Source organism: Haliaeetus albicilla, chromosome 8, assembly GCF_947461875.1.
Source record: "Haliaeetus albicilla chromosome 8, bHalAlb1.1, whole genome shotgun sequence".
In the NCBI taxonomy this organism is placed as follows: Eukaryota; Metazoa; Chordata; class Aves; order Accipitriformes; family Accipitridae; genus Haliaeetus; species Haliaeetus albicilla.
The window spans coordinates 18887621-18907664 of record NC_091490.1 but is presented as its reverse complement, the minus strand read 5'-3'; the positions used below and the strand labels follow the sequence as shown (position 1 = coordinate 18907664).

The following is a 20044-nucleotide window of genomic DNA, read 5'->3' as shown; positions in this document are numbered from 1 at the left end:
TTTTTTGGTCATAAGTAATAGGAACCATATTTTATCAGGAGAAAGATTTTCTTTTTGAAAAAGAATTAAGGATGCAGGCAAGAGCTCTAAAAGAAAAAAAATCTAGAAATTAAGTATTGGCACTTATAACTAATAGAATTTCTATTGCTTATACAGGTTCAATTCTAGTAATTTCAGTTTCACAGTTCCTTGTGCTGCCTTTTGCAGATTAAGGGACTTCACATTTGATCTAAAAATGTTCAACTCTGCAGACATGGTCTTTTCGTTGGATAATTTATTTTATGAGAGACCAGATACAAGACAAAGGTAAATCTTTATTGTTAAATATATATAATTGTTTTTCAAGTTTTTCCCCACTCTGAATCATTTTACAGCAGAATTATTTTTTTATAACTTCCTTTTCTGTCTACCAGTAGAAATGTGGGGCTAGAATTTTCCAGGTTCAGAACCCATAATTTGAAATGTTTTTCCAAACACACTGAAGTTTGAATTATGCAAGTGTATCTTAGGGCTATAAGAAATACAGGTTAGTAGAAGTTTTGCCTCTTAAATTTTCTGTGATTAAAAATCACACGGATTAAAGAATATTTTTTAGCAGGAGAAACAGTAGGTTATTTATGATTAGTGATTTCAAGCTAGATGTTGTGGAGGGTGCTTAAAGAATGCTTTTACCTTACATTTGTGTGTTAAAAATAGGTATCTAGAAAATGAAGTGCCTAAGATTTGGTGTATTGCACCTGCTCCAGCTATTGCTGAAATTCCAGCTGCAGAGGAGTTACAGAGGGAACTGGAAAGAAACACAGCTGACACTCATATGGGTAAAATATCATAGAACAGAATCATAGAATCATTTAGGTTGGAAAAGACTTCTAAGATTATTGAGTCCAACTGTAAACCTAACACTGCCAAGTCCCACTAAACCATAATATTTGACATTCATTTTGAATGGCTTAACAAATAATTGGCTTGACAGATCATTCCTCCTCTCTCTTTTAATGCCGTGAAATATGAAATATTCTAGGTATGCAAATATAGACAAAAAATGTATTTTAGTTGAGGGTGATGGTCTTGTATATCTTTGGAGCATTAGCAGTCCTCTCTGGGCATATACAAGTTACACATTTACTGTGCAGAAGTGGGCAAGGTAAGCATGATCAAAATTTCAGCTACTCCACATTGTTCTGTGAAGCATCATAACACAGTGGGAAGCAGCTGTAAGAGCATAATGCAGCACATAGATCTGCTGACCAGTCTCCCACCCAAGGTAGAAAGAGTTTATATGAACCTAACTTTCTTCTTCCATTTTGGGGCTTTTTTTCAAATTGCTATTCAGGAAGTCAAATTTGAATCTGGCCATTGATTGCTGCTAAGTGGAGTATTCCTTCCATCTAGACATTCAGGATCACCTTAAGGAAATTTTAAAGAATTCAATTGCTTTATCTCTGTCAACTAGATTTCTACATTTCTTAGGTGCTGTGCTGATGTACGATACTCTCTATTTAGGAATTATTATTGAGACAGAAGCTTTTTTTTGTACTTTATGCAAGAGCAATTCCATTAAGAACTGCTCATTCAAATAAGCTTTCTGGTGTTTGTAGAATTAGAACTGTTGGGGTTATGTCAAAAACAGGCCTTTGTAATTTTAAGTTTCCAAATGGGTAACGCTGAAATTAATAGGCTGCCAGATCAGGACACTGATCCTACTGAGAGCTAACCCTGCAAAATGTGATAATTAACCAAGATGACTATGAAACCATGACATCATTACAAATTTTGACTGTTGAGATTGCAGGGTTTATCTCAGAGTTGTTCATAGTAGGAACTTCAGGCTTGGTCATTGTGTCATTTTTTTAAAAGACCATCTTTATTCTGGGACAGGATGAAGAGTTTGAAAATACATTAAAATATACACTAAAGTTCTTGGAATAAGATAGAAATATCAGTTCATATAATATATATGAATTTGGCTTATTCTGTGTGGAAGATATTTAATAAAATTACTATGAATAGGAAAATTAACATTAATAGAAATATTAATTTATTGTTTTTGTAGGAGAGAGAAAGCACCAGAAGTTTATACAACAATGTAAGAGTAACACTGAGGAAGTAAATGATAAATCACCAGCACCTGTTCATTTTGGCATAGACTCTGAAAAAGAAGTGCTCCAATTAAGCGTGGGAGAAAGAGAGAAAATCAGTTTTCAGCATGAAAGTCTGAAAATGGTTTCATTGTTTCTCTCTTCTGATCAAGATAAACCTAAAACAGGAACAGGAGTTTCTCAGCAACCTGGTGAAAATTTTTCACAAAATAAAATATTAAGTAATTTTCCAAAAAACAGTGATGATGAGAGTGTCCATTCAACATTAAGAAAAAGGTACGCATCTAGTCAATTCTGATAATTTATCGATTGTCAGAATCATTATTTTAGATACATTTGTTAAACGCAGAATTTTTGATCATTCAATTGAAGGTACTTTAACAGGGCTCCAGACACTAATTCTTTTCGGTATAGGGGAAAAAAGATGTTTCCTTTTGGCAATATTTTAATACTGTAATTAAATGTGTCCTGAGCTCAGACTCTTTAATGAGAAGAGTAAGGATGAGGTTTGTTTCTTTAAAATTAAAGAAATTGTTAGGTAACAAAGGTTTTTCAAAATTGTATTTTGAGTTCTTTATCCACATGGTAACGAGCAAGAAGGCTAAGATCACTTTCTTTTCAGAGCAGAGGTCAGCCAGCCAGGAATACCTTGAGCAGTTCTCAACATGATTTCAGTCTGGCCTGGCCTGGAAGGAGAGGTTTTACAGATAAACTCCTCTTCTGTGCCCGGCTTTTCTCATTCCTCAGAACCTGTATGTCTCCATTGTTTTTAATTATGCGGAGATTGACAGTTAATCTGCTGTTGGGATTCAGAGTCCATCTGGACAGGCAGTTTATTCTTTCAGGTTCTTTCTGGAATGAAAGTAAAGTTAAAATGTATCTTGAAAGGAGTCGTCTTCAGGTAGAAGTGTGTCATATCAAATAAAGTTAGATACAAACTTTTCTTATGATTGTATCTTACTGGTTCTGCTTCTAATACAAGTATACATATTTTTCAAATATTAGAGAAACTGTGTAACATTCAACAAACTAATGAAAATCCTGGATCTTTTGCAGCTTATTTAAAATGTCTGGTTATATGTACAAAAATACAGAATTTAAAGATAGTTCTGTGGATGTGAAAGAAATTGATACTTACTTAAATACACGTGAAAGCATAAAAGAAGTGAAAAAAGAAGGTTTATGGAGAAATAATCATCATGCTCCGATAACTAAAGACTCAGATTTTACTCTGCATAGGGTAAATGATTGGGACATTGCATCTAAAAATGGAATTAAAATGAAATCATTTTCTAATGCTTCAGAGGTTCTGGATATGACAGGTAATTATTATTACTCTTTTTCAAGAAAAATAGTCCACTCTCTGTCTTCGGTATATAATAATAATAATGGATATCCATGATCTGAGGTAGAGTGAAGAACATTTTCTCACCAGCTCAAGGCGAGATAATTGGCTAAACTTGATAGAAGATACTGCAATTCTATGGAACTTAATTGCATTGTTGTTTAAGATGAGCTGGGTAAACAATTTATGAAGGAGAGTCACGTTTTCAAAAGTGCCAAGTCATGTAAACCTTTTTGAAAAATGAGTCCCCTAAACAATTTGAGAAAGAGCAGCCTTGTCCCTTCATGTGGTAAATAGTCTTATCTTCATTTGAAACCAGAAATTGAAAATAGAATGTTTATTTGTGATGTGGCTCATACTTGTATCTTTGTAGAAATAGATTTTAAAATCTGGAAAATGGAGGAAAGCAGTGAGAATTTTGATGATAAAATACTTGGTTTAGAAATTATTTTTGTTTTTTTAATAGTTTTAAAATATGCTTAATATGTTTATTTCTAGGTTTTAAGCTTTTTGGGACAGGGACTTATTGCATCTGTGGAATGTACCTTAAGTACCTGGCTACCTGCTACGGAAACACAGAATAGAAAAATAGTTCTAGCAGAAGATTTTAGGGCAGATCTGTGGCTTTGGATGGGATTTGGAGGCTGGTCAGGAATGGAAAACGTGATTCCTGACTGATTGCCTTCTGAGCAATGGTGACTAGATTTCTGCATGAGGGGAGAGCAGTGGATGTCATTTACTTTGACTTCAGCAAGACTGTTCATAGAACCATAGAATGGTTGAGAAACACTGTCTTCCACAGCATTCTTGTGTCCAGATTAGGACATTAGGAATGGATGGACAACTGCATGGGTAAAAAAAATGGTTGGATGGTCAGGCTCAGAGGGTGGTGGTTAATGGGTCACACTGCCCACATGCCTGCCACAAGTGGAGTACTGCAGGGGTCTCTCCTGGAAGAGGGGGCTGCCAGGGATCTCATGAAATTCAGTAGGAACGAATGCAAAGTCCTGCCCCGGGGAAGAAGAATAACCCCTGGGGTTCCCCTGGGATGGACTAGGTGGGGGCAGCTCTGCAGAACAGCGCCTGGGGTCTGGTGAACAGCTCACTGAATGTCAGCCAGCAGTGTGCCCCAGCAGTAACGAAGGCCGACAGCATCCTGGGCTTTGTTAGCAGGGACAAGGCCAGGAACTTGAGGGGAGTGATTATCCCCTTCTTCTTGGCACTTTTGAGACCATGTCTAGATACTGCATCAAGTTTTGAGCCTCTGGTACAGGCAAGACGTCCTTAAACTGGACTGAGTTCAGCAAAGGGCCACCAAGGTGGTCCTTTCAAATGATGAGCTTGTGACCTCCCTGTCCTATCCTATCAGCTCTTTCTGTATCACCTGGACCTTGTTAAAGCCTTGCAGCTTCTCACAAAACACGTAGCTTGGGGTCAGGAAGATATTTTTCATGGTTATCGGTTGAAAATAAATCTGGTTTTATAAATTTACTACTTTTATTTCTTCAGGAACTACAGGAAGAAAATGGGAAATTTTGAGGGCTGTTACAGAAATACGTATCCTTGTATTTGCTGTATCTGATTTACTGATTTTATTACAATGCTTTTACATTTACAGAATTATAGTGTTTAATTTGTAGCCATAGGAACTTATGCATTACACTGTAATAGCTTTGATTTGTAACGTCATGCTGGGAATCAAATGATGAATAGGTGTTCACCCTTTGGACTTCCAAACCTAGAATGAAAATAGGACAACTTATAGATCATTCATTGCTAAGCAAATTTATTTTTATTTCAAACATTTGAATTTTATCCTCAAAACTGTTTATTTTTAAAATGTAAAATTTTTACTTCACAAAATATGTTTCAGGCCAGATTTTATATGCAAAGACACATATACACATATATCCCCATACACTTTAAATAAAGGAAAAGTGATTTAGTATTTAGGCTTCTTAGGAAAATGGAATCTTACTTTTTGTCCCATTTTATCAGGAGAAAATAAACTTCACATACTACTTATAGATCTGTATTTATATTGTACTGTGCAGACAGTATACTTCCATTCTTCAAGCAGATTTTACAGTCATTTTTCTTCTTGCCCCTGCCTTGAACCCATAACATAATTAACCATCCATCTGTATCCGTGAAGCTTTTTTTTTTTTTGCCTTTTTTACGCTGTCTTTTCAATATTTTGTTTCTAGTAACTGTCAAATGGCATGTTAAATATCAGGAAGAGGAAATGTCTGAATTTAGGCAACTTAAATTCATGTGAATAGCTTTAAGAAGTGTCATAATTTCCAAAATGAGTAAGGACTCTGTTGTTCTGATGTTGCTAATTACAGATAGTGAATGTTCTGCATTTTGAAAGATCACTTACTTAGAGAAGTAATTTTAGAGAAGTCTTTTGAAAAAAACCCTTATTTTCTTTAGTCTAATATTACTTGCTTATCTTTACCCATTTTTTAGTGTTTGTATTTAACTACTTTTATTTCTTGTTTTACTCCTTTTTGTTTTCATCTTTATTTAATCTTTTAATGTAACATCAATCTGAGGCCTCAGCAGTTCGTTGTTCTTGTTACTGTTGGTGTTACGTCTGACTGTGCTTGCATCCTCAGCCTGATCGGATGGTTACAGTTAGTCTGCTTGTGTGGCTTCAATGCAAGTCCAGACAAGGATCAGCTCACTTATTTGGATTTGTAATGTAACAATACTGTCTTTCCTCTTACTCATATTTTAGATAAGAATGTTGTTGTCTGAAGAATACACAGTATTAGCAATTTAAAAAAAAAAGTCTTTAAAACCACTGTCGGTACTAAGAGATCGTAGGTGAATTTCTTTGCTGCTATTGTGACTGGACATACAATATTATGCTAATTAATTTGTGTTATATTACAAATATAATGTAACCATTGACACTTCAGATATGCTAACAGCAGTGCTCTGCTTGCTCTTGTATCTGGTTTGCAGTGTAGAATAAAGCTTTTGTCCCTTGCAGTTTCATATTCCATAACTTTATGCCATTCCATGAAACCTGTGCCAGGGAGGAGGTTCTTGATTATTGGTATAATCCTGAGACCTCTCAAATAGGTAGTGGTTTTTTTGGTGAAGTGGAATATATGGCACGCCAAGAATCTAAATAAAGCTACTAAATCATTTAATAGGTTACTTTTTGATAATTTTTTACAAGCCTCTGCCAATGAAAGATTGTTTCATATATTTTAAGTCTGCATTTAAAATTACAAGAAAGAGATGCATTTACAGTTCTGAAATATATTTTACAATTTTCACTCAATTGTTTTCAATTCCTTAATGCTGTCAAGCGGCCCAATTTAGAAGTATTTTTAAGGAGTTCCCATATTTTAACTACGCACAGTCTAAAGCTTTGGATGATGTAAGTATGAAACATTAGATGCAGCTGCAAGTAGTACTTTATAGATAAATTTAAATGATACTTTGGTATTCAGAACTTAAAAGGGGTTAGAAAACTGTAATATATCTAGAATCTCTTCCTGGAGTAGTTGAGCAGGGTTGTGCTTAGCTGGGAGAAGAGACCAGAAGAACTCCTAAAAATGTTTTTCTTAGCTTTAAATACATTCGTGTGAAGATGTGAATTATATGTGTATTTATGCATACAGATTAGTAATATTTTTTTAGTGATTTTCACAGGAAGATGAAGAAAAGCAGAACTTTAGAGAAGGTTGTCCTTTTAGAGAAGTGATGTTTGTCCATGCCCTTCTTACCAGCTATGCTCTTTCTTTAAAACCTGAAACTTATTTTGAAAGCAACCAATTTGAGAAAGATTGTATTATAGGTATTGCGGAGAGGAGATACAGGTTCCATCAGTCTTCAACAGAGCATTTGAAATTTTACTCAACTCTAGGGGAAATCCCAGTGTCAGTCACAGACATTTTTAAGCATGTTTTTAAGCTCCTTTTGGTGTTGTAAATGTTTTTGTTTGAATTTCTTAACCACTAAGTAATGTTTTATAAAAAGATTTTAAGAATGGTGCTTATACGAGCAGAATAATCTTGTATTTAAATTCTATGGGGGGGCTGTATTTTTGCGCTTTTTTCCTTACATTTTTAGTTTTATGCATAGATTTGGGGTATTTTTCCTTACTTCCAAATTTGTGTTTATTTTCTGATGAGAGTTATACGTCATATGGGCCTGTAAAATAATCTTGTGTGACTTTGTTCCTACAACAATGGAAAAGCAAAGCTGTAAGCAAGATTTACTTTCATGAAAGCTGCAAAAACAGAGTTCTCGGGGCAATAGTTTAAAAAAAAAAAACAAAACCACAAAATTTTTTTGGAACGGCTCATGTATTGGTACTCCTAAATATAACTTTGTTTGTAAGGTACCAGGAAGGACAAGGTTTGCTTATCACTCATGTATAACACATGACATGTTAAAAACTTAAGAGAAATCAGCATATTTTTTATTGGTTAAGCTTGCAAAATTCAACTTGGTAGCAACTATGTGGTTCCAAGAAATGAGTTGTAAGCATTCAACTTAGTAGAATTTCTCTGGCTGATTCACAGTGAATGTTACAAATGATTATTTAACAAAAATCAGGGAAAATTTTGTATTCGTACTTCATTGATTTTTATGAGCACTGGAAAACTGGGAGTGGTAGACGAAGAACGCGGGTAATTCCTGCAAAACAGTACTGTCAGTGTCAGTCATTGCTACAGTTATTTATAAATCAAGCACTAGGTGATTCCCATTCATCCATGTGAGCTCCTAACAGTCATAGAATAGTTTTAGAGCAATAACAGCTAGAAGGAAAGGAAAAAAAGAATGAGAATAGTAGAATTCATGAGGAGTTGGGAGGGAGAGAAGGAAATGAAACTGCGCAGAGCATGCTGCATGGAGGGAGGATGGGTGAATGACACTGCGGAGGAGGAGGGAGGGTAGAGTCAATGTGGTCAGAGGAAAATGAGAGAACATGACATGGACATGCCTGGCTTCTAAGATGGTGGAGGATAGAATGTGGGGGAAAGAAGGTTGGAAGGAAAGAAACATAGTCACACAAAACCTACTCGTGTCATTTTTTGAAACTTAACATTCTATTAAAATTATATATATTCAACAATGTTGGAATTTTGAATGCAGATTGAATTACAGAAGGAAAACAAATTGCATCTTGAATTTGAGCACAAAATACCTCTTTCTCACGTTTGCTTGCAGTTGGACATTGACAGTGATTCTGTATTGATGTCACCTAAGGCTAGAGGCTGTTTTTTTTGTCACAGACTGGTAGGCTTCGTTACATAATAACCATAGATGAACAGCATCTCATTTAACGTTTTTGTGGCAGACATGTAGCAGAAAATGTTCTTTCTTTTGCTGTAACTTAAAGTTCACATCTAATACAAAATTTTTTAGAGGACTACATATATCAATGTAATAAAAACTTCCTTGTGTCCTTTTCCCCTAGACAATGCTTTTGGAATGTATGAATAGGTACAATGGATAGCTATGTTATATGTACTACTTTGCAACTCTTTCCTAGCTTCTTTATACAGACAGGAATTTTGTGATTTGTGCTCCAACTGGCTCTGGAAAAACTGTAATGTTCGAGCTAGCTATTACCAGATTACTCATGGAAGCCCCGCTGCCTTGGTTAAATATTAAAGTTGTTTACAGTAAGTATTATGCAGCTTTAAACATTTTGGTGACAGCAGTAGAAAATGTCATTCTGTAAATGTGGAGATCTGGAGTGAGTGCTTTAATAATGTTGAAATTAAATATGTTAAGAAATTGTGACCTACCTCATTCTTTAAAAAGTTGTTTCTTTTAGGATTTGTTTATTTGTGATACTGTTGTAACTATTACTAGTATTTAACAGCACTGTGTAATTGTAGTGTTCAGCATTGGCTATACAAATAAAAATTTTAAAAATCTTGTAAAGAGTTTGTCCTCTAAGAAGGCAAGATGTACATGAAAAGGGAAGAAGGAAGCAAAGGAAACTAAAACAAATTCTTAGTGGCAGAGCCAGAAGTCATGCAATATCTTTTGTATGCCTGTCTGTTGCTCTGAGATGAGGATCAAATTTTCCAATATTCACTTACCTGGCAAGGTTTCATGCTATTTGTTGCTTTCTGTCTACTAGTTCAGAGGCACCAGAGCTGTGATCTTCATGAGTTTAATTGATCTGTATGGGAACTAATGAAAATGCTTGAAGATAGTCACAACAATTACACTTTTTTCTTTCCTTCCTGGAGAATTGAGTTCATGTCATGTGAATCAGATGAAGTTGGTGGGTTTGTCACAGTTCTAATTAATTCATACGGTGATGTATTTGTCAGTCTTACTATTAGTGGTTAATCTTGATATTTACAGAAGCTTCAGCCTAATTATTTTTTTTAAATTCCAATGTGTTCAAATTCTTATAATAAAGCTAGTCTTGATGTAGAGTTTACTCTGTATTATTAACAGATCTTTTATAAACAGGCATGTATTATAGTTTCCCTGTCAGCAGATAGAGGTGAAACATTTCAGTGTACTGTAATGTTTTTGGTTGCCTTGGTAGAATTGATACAAATTGGCTGGTTGAAACTTTCAGTAAGGAAGCAGTTACCTGCAGGTGGAATTAGATCTGCTGACCTTTTCCAGGTTCAACAGTGGTGGAGAAAGAGACATGTCAGTTTTCCGAATGTTGGAACAGAGGTGTTAATCAGATTACGTATTGCCGGAGCTTGCCCTGATACCTGGTTCCTCAGTGGCTTGATGTACGAGAATTAGCTTGCAGTACTTGTGTAAATTAGGGTTGTTTCCTGGTAGCTTTAACACATGGTAAGGATTGGTGATTGAAGTTCTGGGAGCAATCACTAGCTTCTTGCATTTTTGCGCAGTGAAGATTATTACTTTTGCAATTTTGTGAGTTACTTGCTGGTAGCTTGATCAGTTTTCTGGAGCTAGTGATTTCCCCTGCTTTATAGGCCACTGATACGAGATTTTACACCTCTTTCTGAAGCAGAAACTGGTTCTTTAAATCACTTCATCTTAGGGATGGCTTGTCAGCTGATACGCAGAAATGGTTCATATTCCAGTGGCTCTAGCTAGCCTAAAATGTAATCACTGCAAGATCTATTTTATTACTGCTGTTTTCAGATCATGTGTAGATCACTTCTTTCACTTAAATCACTGCATTTTCCATATAGATTACCCATCCAATATAGACTTACATGTCTTGCTAGTATCAGTCCTTGTAGAGAGTTACTTCTGATTTCTAGAAATCAGACTGCGTCTGCAAAAGTATAGTATGTATCCTCAGGAAAAAAAAAAAAACAAAACCACAAACAAACTATGAAGAAATCGATTGTTTTAGGAGTCTGTTCATGAAGACCAGCATCAGAACTGCTACCTGCCGTGTTAGCTGCTACCTGCTGTGTTAGCTGCTCGGTATGACCCTGACTACACCTAACTACATTTGCTTTATATAGATTTTGATTTCTTCTGTTAGAAATTCTATCTCTTGCTCATGGATGGTTTCTCATTTATAACACCTTTTCTCTCTGAATACAGCGTGCTCAAATCATTCTGAACTGGAAAAAGTTGTTATTTGTATGATTTTCCATTAGAAATCATGTGTTTCCTCTGGTTTCTTCTGTCTGTGAGAAAACCTTTGCTAGCTGACTGATTGTTTCCATGTGGGATTGAGGAAGAAATCAGGATTAAGAGAGAGCATAAATAACCTTAATTAAAGGGTCCTGTTTCTGATTGCTGATAGGGAAGAACTGGGGCCCAAAGCTCAACATTGATCTGTGCACATAGAATAGGATAATAAGGATAATAATACCAGTTAAAATTTTGTGGTTCTGGGAGCAAAGCTGAAAGTTAGGGAAATTAAATTCAAGAAGACATATTAAAAATATATGCATTTAGCATCTTTAGCAATACAGTTGAAGATTTGATTTTCTTGATATAACTCTGATTATTTTGTGTTATTTTTAGTGGCTCCAATTAAAGCTCTATGCAGTCAGCGTTTTGATGATTGGAAAGAAAAATTTGGACCTATAGGACTCAGCTGCAAGGAACTGACAGGAGATACAGTGATGGATGATTTATTTGAAATACATCATGCTCACATTATTATCACTACACCTGTAGGTTTTAATCTCAATTCTTACAAAAAGCTAGAATAAGCAGACATTAGTAGTCATCTAATTGTATGCTACTAGGACTGCTGTTTTTTTTTGTAATAAGTAGTAATTTTATGATCCTTACGCTTGTGTGCACACTGCTGTGCATACTATTAGTTCATATAAACAACAGTTAGTAACAGAATAATGTACCAGATGAAACATCCATGGCATTAGCTTGAATTAATTTAACAGATTTTATTTAAAGATTTATTAAGTTTAGGCATGTCTGTCTGTACAGTACTTCTGGCATGTGTTGTCCTTTAAAACATCTTTCACCTTCTGTTGTTTTGTTGTATCGGTTTTTTGTCCTAGGAAAAATGGGATAGCATGACTAGAAGGTGGAGAGACAACTCTATAGTCCAGCTTGTACGACTGTTTCTCATTGATGAGGTAAGAAAATTAATGTTTTGTATGCGCTGTTTTTATTCTTGAAGATAAAAGGAAACTTAGAAAATATAACATTTATATAACACATGTATAGATGGAACTGGAGAAGTATCTAGCAAATTTTTAAAAATTCCTCATAGGTGCATATTATAAAGGATGAAAGCCGTGGTGCAACATTAGAAGTTGTAGTCAGTCGGATGAAGACTGTTCAGTCTTCTCTTTGGCGTCTTTCAGAGAATCATGACACTGTTCCTCCCTTGAGATTTGTAGCTGTTTCTGCAACAATCCCAAACGCTGAAGATGTAAGAGTTACATTTTAACTGTATTCTAATAAATGTAGTTGTATTTGATAAAATTTACCTGTAGTTATGAATTCAGATAACAAAGTTGTCATTTTGAAGCTGTTAGCTGAAGACAGCTGTGAGGTTTATGTTAATGTAATGGCCTATAACCATATGGAACTATCAGCCAAGTATGGACATGCTTCAGTTTTAGATTTCTGTTTGTGATTTTTGTCTCTAAATACAAATCACAACAGACTTGACATTTCAGTTTGAATTATATTGGTCCTGTAGAAAGCAGAACTTCACCTGTGATTTTAATGTTAAAAGCAATATCAAATGTGTTAATCGTTTATGTGTGACAAAAGCTAAGTTAATTATTGTATGATGCAGTTAGAGCAGAGTGTGATTAAAAGCAGAAATTTATCATTTCCATTCTATTTCTTCTTTTTTAAAGATTGCAGAATGGCTTTCAGATAGTAAGATGCCTGCTGTATGTCTGAAAATAGATGAGGATCAACGACCAGTGAAGCTACGCAAAATTGTTCTCGGTTTTCCTTGCAGTGACAATCAGACAGAATTCAAATTTGACTTAACTCTTAACTACAAGATAGCTAGTATTATACAAACATACTCGGAACAAAAACCAGCACTTGTGGTACAACAGCTTTTTATTCATCTCATTTTAAATTGTTTCTTACTTAAAAGTGTTGATTCAAAAAACTATTTTTTTATTTATAGTTTTGTGCCACAAGAAAAGGAGTACAGCAGGCCGCTTCTGTTCTTGCAAAAGATGCTAAATTTCTACTGAGTATAGAACAGAAACAAAGGTATTTTTATATTTGAGTTGTTAATAAGTGTTTGTGTATTTTAGTAAACCTGTGACATCTGTGAAGAAAGCTGTTGATCTAATACAATTTCTAGCAGAGGAGTGTCTGTCTGCCGCAAAATCATCACAGTTGACATTTTTTTGTAAATTGGCACTCTTTGCAAGTTTTATTTGCTTCTCAGATTTTTAGGGTAGTTTTCACAAACATTAAGTTGTTTCTAAAAGCTGCTTTCTAAACATACAAATGTTAATTCCTATGGACCTGTAAGGCCTTGTAGTGCAAAGATTAAGCATATGACTAGTTGAACTGGATGAGGTCTTACTAGTATTTTACGCAAAGCTGTAAGAAGTCTTTGCATTATCAGATACCTTTAATAAATACAGCCCTTACCCATGTTAATTATTATTTACTTCAGGGTTGCCTAGTAATGGCAGCTGCAGAAGCTACTTCCTGATTTTGGATGTCAAACATAGTCGTCTTTGCTTTATGTGAACAACACATCTAGATTGTAGGTCGTGACTTAGAAAGATGACTGGGCTAGAAAGGCTGCAACGGCTGCCCCAGAGAATCAGTTTGTTCCCTTTTTGAAGATGGGAAAGGTGGTGGTTGAAAATATCCAAAGAATGTGTATTTTTAAAGTTATTTTAAGACTATGTCCTTTTGATAGTCTAACGTAGTTGAAAACTAAAAACATCCTTAAAAAGCACAAATGCAGTAGAACTATGGGAAAGTATCTAAAAAATGTGCATGTCAAGGAATACATCTTACAATCTGTAGTGGGGTACTTGTGTATCTAGTTTTATGTGAAGCTTTATTTTTGCATTTTAAAAACATACTGCTGTCTTTGTATATTCCACTTACATTAGTGAATCTGGTTTGTGATTTTGAAATATCCTTTTTTTGTGTGTGTGTGTGTTGCATAGATTACAGAAGTCTGCAAATTCATTGAAAGATTCCAAACTGAGAGGTAAATATAACCTACTACTTCTCTGTTCTGTGAATGAATACTTGCTTGAGTAAACTTAGGTGATGGATATAATTATTTCATTATCAGATCTTTTAATGTATGGTGTGGCTTATCATCACGCGGGTATGGAGATATCTGACAGAAAAATAGTTGAAGGAGCTTTTACTGTAGGAGACTTACCAGTACTTTGTAAGTAAATTTAACTTTGAAAGTGAAAATGTTGTTAATGTATCCTGAGAAGATTGCAGTTTGGAAGTGGTAATATTTTATGATTCTATAGTTTGTTTAACCTTTGGAATTACTTTGTGAAATCCAGATAAAGATGTGTTTGTGTTTCACATACACTTTTACCCTGTGAGTATACATATGCACTGCTACTAAAGACCACAGAACTTTTCTTCTCTTCAGCATACATGGAGGTCATCCTCCCTCCTATGTCTATATAGGTCTGGCCATGTCCGTTTCCTTTTCATACCACTGAGCCATCCTGTTGAAGTGGAACTCTCTGATAGTGTGTCTTTCCTCAGAGTTCACATAATTTTTCTTTGTTTGTGTCCTTTGCAGCAGTGGCTTCCCTGAAGGTAGTCTTTTACGTTTATGGTTCTTAGATGGGCAGGATGCTATTTTCAAACTCCTATGCAAGGTGTTTTGACTGATGGGGATGTTCCTAAGAAATATTCCATCTGCTCTTACCTGAAATGAGAAGGTATCTGTTTGAGATGTGATGGTCTCATCTCATCCAGGCTTTCTTTTTCTATAAGAAAGATTCAGACCCTGTGGGGAATTGTCTGTGTGGTTCATGTACAACACTGAAAGATTAATGGATTTTTTCTTTCCTGTACAATGGTCATGACTTACTATGAAAATTTAAGGTAGATACCCCTGCTGTGATCTGGCAACCTTGCTAGAGTTGCAGTGTCCATGGTATTAAAAAGTCTTTGCATCCCTGCAATCTGCTGTACTTTGGATGCCTGGTGCACAATGTATGGTTTTGCCAACCATGGTGCCATTTCTGAAATCTCAGGAGACTGTGGTTCTACAATTGCTCTTTGCAAAAAATGACTTTGAGACCCTGTGCCACAGCTGAGCGCAACGTGAGCGTACATATGGACTACCACTGAAAGAATGCAAAATTGCTTGTTGGTACTTAAGTCCTTTGAAATTTATAGTTTGCATGAATATTTCAGAATCATCTGAGATACTAGAACTACATTTCTACAACTGTGGGGAAGCTGAAAGAGTATGGGGCATATTCCACTTTATATGTCTGTGAGCATGATGGGGGGATAGGGTTTTAAGACACCGTTCACAGATACTGCAAAGGGGAAAAATTCTTTGGTCCTGAAATAGAGTGTACGTATACTCACAGTGTGTGTCTGTATAAGTGTGCGTATACATATCACACAGACACATATATGGACTGAAGCTCCAATTGCACTGGTAGGTAACCTTTCTTTGCAACTTTTTTATGGTTAGGTCATTTTGCTTTGACAAATTTCCCATTTTGCATACCATCACAAATGAAAACCAATAATACTCTCACGAGATGGTGTGGTTATGCCTTTAGTTTAGATTGGATTCTTCTTTCCTGATGCACCTATAACTACTAATTTTAGTTCTGCTTTCATTTGAAAAAAGAATTGGAAAATTCATTAATATTTTGTTTTCCTAGTGGAATAGTTGTATCAGTTGTCCTGTATAGCTGGCTTTCCATGTTCAATTCCTGCCACCCCATACATTTGTTAGAGAAAGTGAATTAGAAAATGAGTGTGAGATAATTTGCCACAAACTTGACTGGTATTTTTAATGAGAGAGTGTGTATTGGTAAAGTATTGTGATAGTATTGGTGGTGATTCTGGTTTGGTACCATGGATATAAACAATGCTAATGACTGATGACTTAAAAAAAAAAAAAATCTTAAAGTTATTGATCACTACAAAGCAGGATGAAGTCATGGCTGCATTCAAATACCTATCCAGGAAGAAATATGAATGTTTCTTCAGTGTGTGTGTGTTATATTGAAGATGAATTGGATTGGATTCTGGATTATCTCCAAATGTTAAGGCATGTTTAAATAAAAATATCTGGGATGTAATTTGTTAAAGAATAGTTGATAATAAATGAATGCTGATAATTGGATACACAGAAATTGTTATGCAAATACATGTCTATAATCTACGTCTAATTCTTTGTGGTGCAGAATGCTCACTGACTTCACTAGAAAATAAGAGCTCTTGGGAATCGAGGGTTAGTCACTTATTTGCTGCTTGTTTAATGTCTGCCGGACATTTCAATGGTGTTCATCTTGCAATCAATATACTTTAATCTGATGTAGTTACTACTAGCACCTTAGCTATGGGAGTTAATCTACCTGCACATCTGGTGGTTATAAAATCCACAATGCACTATGTTGGAGGAGTGTTCCAAGAGTACAGTGAAACTGATATTCTGCAAATGATTGGGAGAGCAGGAAGGCCTCAAGTAAGTTAATGCTGTATTATATTGATGCTCTCTATAAGCAGATGAGTAGAAACTATTCTTGGCAAAGAAACTACAATGCCAACAATTTTACTGGAGGATTTGGTTTTTAAAGGGTTGTTATTAATAGTTAAATTACTCCTTGGTAATTTCTTAATTGAGAAAGAGATCTGTTTGCTTTTGTATTGTCCGCTAAAAAGTACTGCTTCACCTTTCTGTGGAAAAAGATCTAAAGATTACATTTGGGTTGCATAATGAATGGGGATTAGAGAAAAAGTAGGAAGCTGACACACAACATAAATTGTGTGATAAAAATTATGGAATATTGAATGGTATAGAGACCAATGTGCTTTTGTTCTCCTAACATCAGAACAAGAAAACATATAATTAAGTTAGAAGTGGAGTAGAGGGGGAGGGTCAGAAACACTGTCTTTAAAAAACTATAATTCATTTTGCTTCCACAAGAGGTTGCTGATGCCAAGAATGCTATGTTTTAGAAAGGGTTTAGACATTGCTTTGGCTGTAAAAAGGAAGGGGTCAGGATTTAAAAATGGTTATTTTAATTATACCTCTTTTAAGTCTCTGAATCATATATGTTAAATCTTACACTTTTAAGTCTTTTAATTTTTGGAAATACAAGTAAAGCCTAATACGGGAAATACGTTACCCCACATCTGTCTCCAGAGGCTGCTTATACTAGCCACTGTGGTGTGTTGTGTACATGAGAGTATTTTATCCAGACCTAAGATCTAAACTAGTATGGAAATTCCAATATTCCTAACTTTCTTAACTGACTGAGCTTTTTTTGCTAGAGGTTGTAATTCAGTACAATTTTTAAAGTTGTGACTCAGAATCTTAAGCTACTTTAACTTCCCGAGTCAAGACCTGAAATACTTACCAAGATCTGCCTTTCAGTATTACATATGCTAATCTGATCTAAAAAATGCAAAAGTCAGGAAACTTATCATACAAAAAACAGTCTAACAGTATTTTTTCCGTTACAAAACAAAATAATCGTGAGGTGGCTTGAGAGTAGATGATGAAGATCAAAACATTACTATGAAAGGCCTGACTCTTCAATGAAGACTTTCTCATGTTTGGGGATTACTAATGAGAATTTGTGCAGTAAATTGTTTTCTGTAGTTGTGGCTAGGAATCCTTTCCTTAGCTGTGACCTTGTAAGGAGGTCAATAACAGTGCACATTTGTGGTGTTTCTCGACACCTCTCTGTTAAATGTACATTAGCACATACAGGCTTGTGCGCTGACCTGCCTGCCAGCAATGGCTGGAATCCCGAGTTCTGCTTGCTACACAAATGAGTTAGAACTTGCCTTTAAGTTACAGAGGCCTTGGCATTCAACAGCCATTTCAACAAGGATTTTAAGAAAACAGTTTTAATGATTTCAACAGATAGGTGATGCACATTCAACTGGAATTTTTTTGCTAAGAGCTAGAGAGCAGGTTTTGTGGTTTTATTTTTCAGTTTGACACTACAGCTACAGCAGTTATTATGACTCGTTGGAGTACAAGGGAGAAGTATATACAGATGTTAAATGGTGCTGATATAATAGAGAGCAGGTAACTTTTTTATAAGACTGTACAGATGGTAGCAATGTTTCATAGTTTCTACAGAATGTTTTTTTCAGGTGGATTTGGGGGTGGTTTTTTGGTCTATTTAGAAGAAATTTAAGAAGAATTTAAGGAAAATCAAATCAAGCTATTCAGAAGTTAACAGCCGCTGTTTTATCAGCTAAAAACATCTTTAGAACATCTTGACAAAAAAAATTAGTCGTAGATTCCTGCTGGAAAACTGAAGAAACCGAAATAGTACATATTGCAAAGACAAAAAGCAAGAATTGAACCCAGATCATGTCTCTGAATTTTTAGATGATAGAGTCTGGAAGATACCAGACTACAGAATTCACTTGATGTGAACAGAATATCAAGAGAAATATGTAAGAAAGTTAAGACATTAAAGGGTAAAACAGGAAATTTTGCTCATGTAATTTTGTTACAGTTTAATTTTTCAGATATATTAAAAATAGCAACACCGTGCTGTAACTTTTAAATGCATGTAGCTTTGTTTTCTAAATAATTGTGAAATTTCACAGTTAACAGAGTTTTTATTTTTGCTTGATGGAAATTAAGCCATAATAAACAAATTACTTTGTTGATTATTTACATATTCTTTACTGTTTTCTGTTGATTTCACTGATTAAAGTGAACAGTTGACAGTAAAAAAACAGAAAATTGTTGTGGTTTGGGGGGAGGGGTTTGTTTTGTTTTATTTTTTCCCCAAAAAACAGTTTTAGCATTTTTTTGTACTGCTAATTGGTAAATGTACTTACCTTTTTTTTTTTTTTTTTTCCCCTAGCTTGCACAGGCATCTTGTTGAGCACTTAAATGCAGAAATAGTGCTACATACTGTCACAGATGTCACTGTAGCTTTGGAATGGATACGATCAACATTCTTGTACATTAGAGCCTTAAAAAATCCAACTCATTATGGTTTGTTGGGTTGTTTTTTTTAATTGATCTAAATTATGACACTAGGGTGTGTTAGATACATATTATTTGTTTCTTTCATTTTCTTATGGACTATTATTTCATAAGGGGTTGAAAACAAGATGTGTAATATGACCTGTAATATTTTTAGGAACAACAGATTCAGTTGCTTTAATATAAGTAGTAGGAGTTTCAGCATGGTATAACATTTAAAACCTATGAAGAAGCCATTGACAGCTTCATAACGATCAATTTCTTTTTATCTTAATACACTGGACCACATATTAATGCAGTATCAAGTCATAATGTACTTTTCAGCGCTGAATATGTAATCTGCTGCTAAGAAAATAAAAGTCTAATATTTCATAGTTTTTCTGAAACAAAATTTCAGTAATCTTAATGCTGATGTCTTCAATTTGTCTTGTCCAGAGCAGCCTCTCAGTCAGCAGCACTGCCCATATCTTTGTTCCTGGCCACTTGCTCTACACCCGATTTATGAAGTCATTGGGCACTTGCTGGAGACAGTTTTTTTAAGGATTTATAGATGGGATTGGAACATAGCACATGTAGTACTTGAATGGATGTTACATTTTAGGTGGCTTCCTGTATTCTAAAATAGGAAAACTCTACATGTGAAGTTACTCACTGACATTTCTGCAACTTTTAGGACTCTGTGTTTTACATAGGGGAATATCTGCAGCTTTTGCCTTTGCACATCTGTTCTAACAGCCACTTATTGATACTTAGATACGCTGTGTCAGGCTTTTGACTTGTTCCCAGTATAATAAATATTTACAAATTTTCCACTTTGGGGTATTTGTCTGGCTCCCAAAAATCGGCAGATCAGTTTTGATGGGTAATGATATTGAGGAGGAAGTATATAACTGTATTAGGTTAAAAAGCCTTTTGTCTTTTCATGAAGGTTTTTCATCTGGATTGGATAAACTTGGAATTGAAGCAAAATTACAAGGTAAGTGGCTTTTAGGCTTTTTTCAG

At 35.0% G+C, this 20044-nt stretch overlaps 1 protein-coding gene across 1 annotated transcript in view; it reads left to right on the top strand.

Annotated features, from left to right (window-relative positions):
• Positions 1 to 220: 220 nt before the first annotated feature.
• The window catches only part of HFM1 (helicase for meiosis 1), a 39771-nt gene continuing 19947 nt past the window's right edge, over positions 221 to 20044 (top strand). The window contains exons 1-17 of the mRNA XM_069789208.1: positions 221 to 306; positions 697 to 818; positions 2054 to 2375; positions 3156 to 3421; positions 4954 to 5001; positions 6771 to 6841; positions 8966 to 9098; positions 11410 to 11561; positions 11913 to 11990; positions 12128 to 12289; positions 13010 to 13098; positions 14022 to 14065; positions 14153 to 14254; positions 16401 to 16546; positions 18027 to 18121; positions 18918 to 19051; positions 19971 to 20018. Coding sequence (XP_069645309.1) covers positions 236 to 306; positions 697 to 818; positions 2054 to 2375; positions 3156 to 3421; positions 4954 to 5001; positions 6771 to 6841; positions 8966 to 9098; positions 11410 to 11561; positions 11913 to 11990; positions 12128 to 12289; positions 13010 to 13098; positions 14022 to 14065; positions 14153 to 14254; positions 16401 to 16546; positions 18027 to 18121; positions 18918 to 19051; positions 19971 to 20018 — 2083 coding nt within the window. The 5' untranslated portion in view covers positions 221 to 235. The remainder of the gene's footprint in view (positions 307 to 696; positions 819 to 2053; positions 2376 to 3155; positions 3422 to 4953; positions 5002 to 6770; positions 6842 to 8965; positions 9099 to 11409; positions 11562 to 11912; positions 11991 to 12127; positions 12290 to 13009; positions 13099 to 14021; positions 14066 to 14152; positions 14255 to 16400; positions 16547 to 18026; positions 18122 to 18917; positions 19052 to 19970; positions 20019 to 20044) is intronic.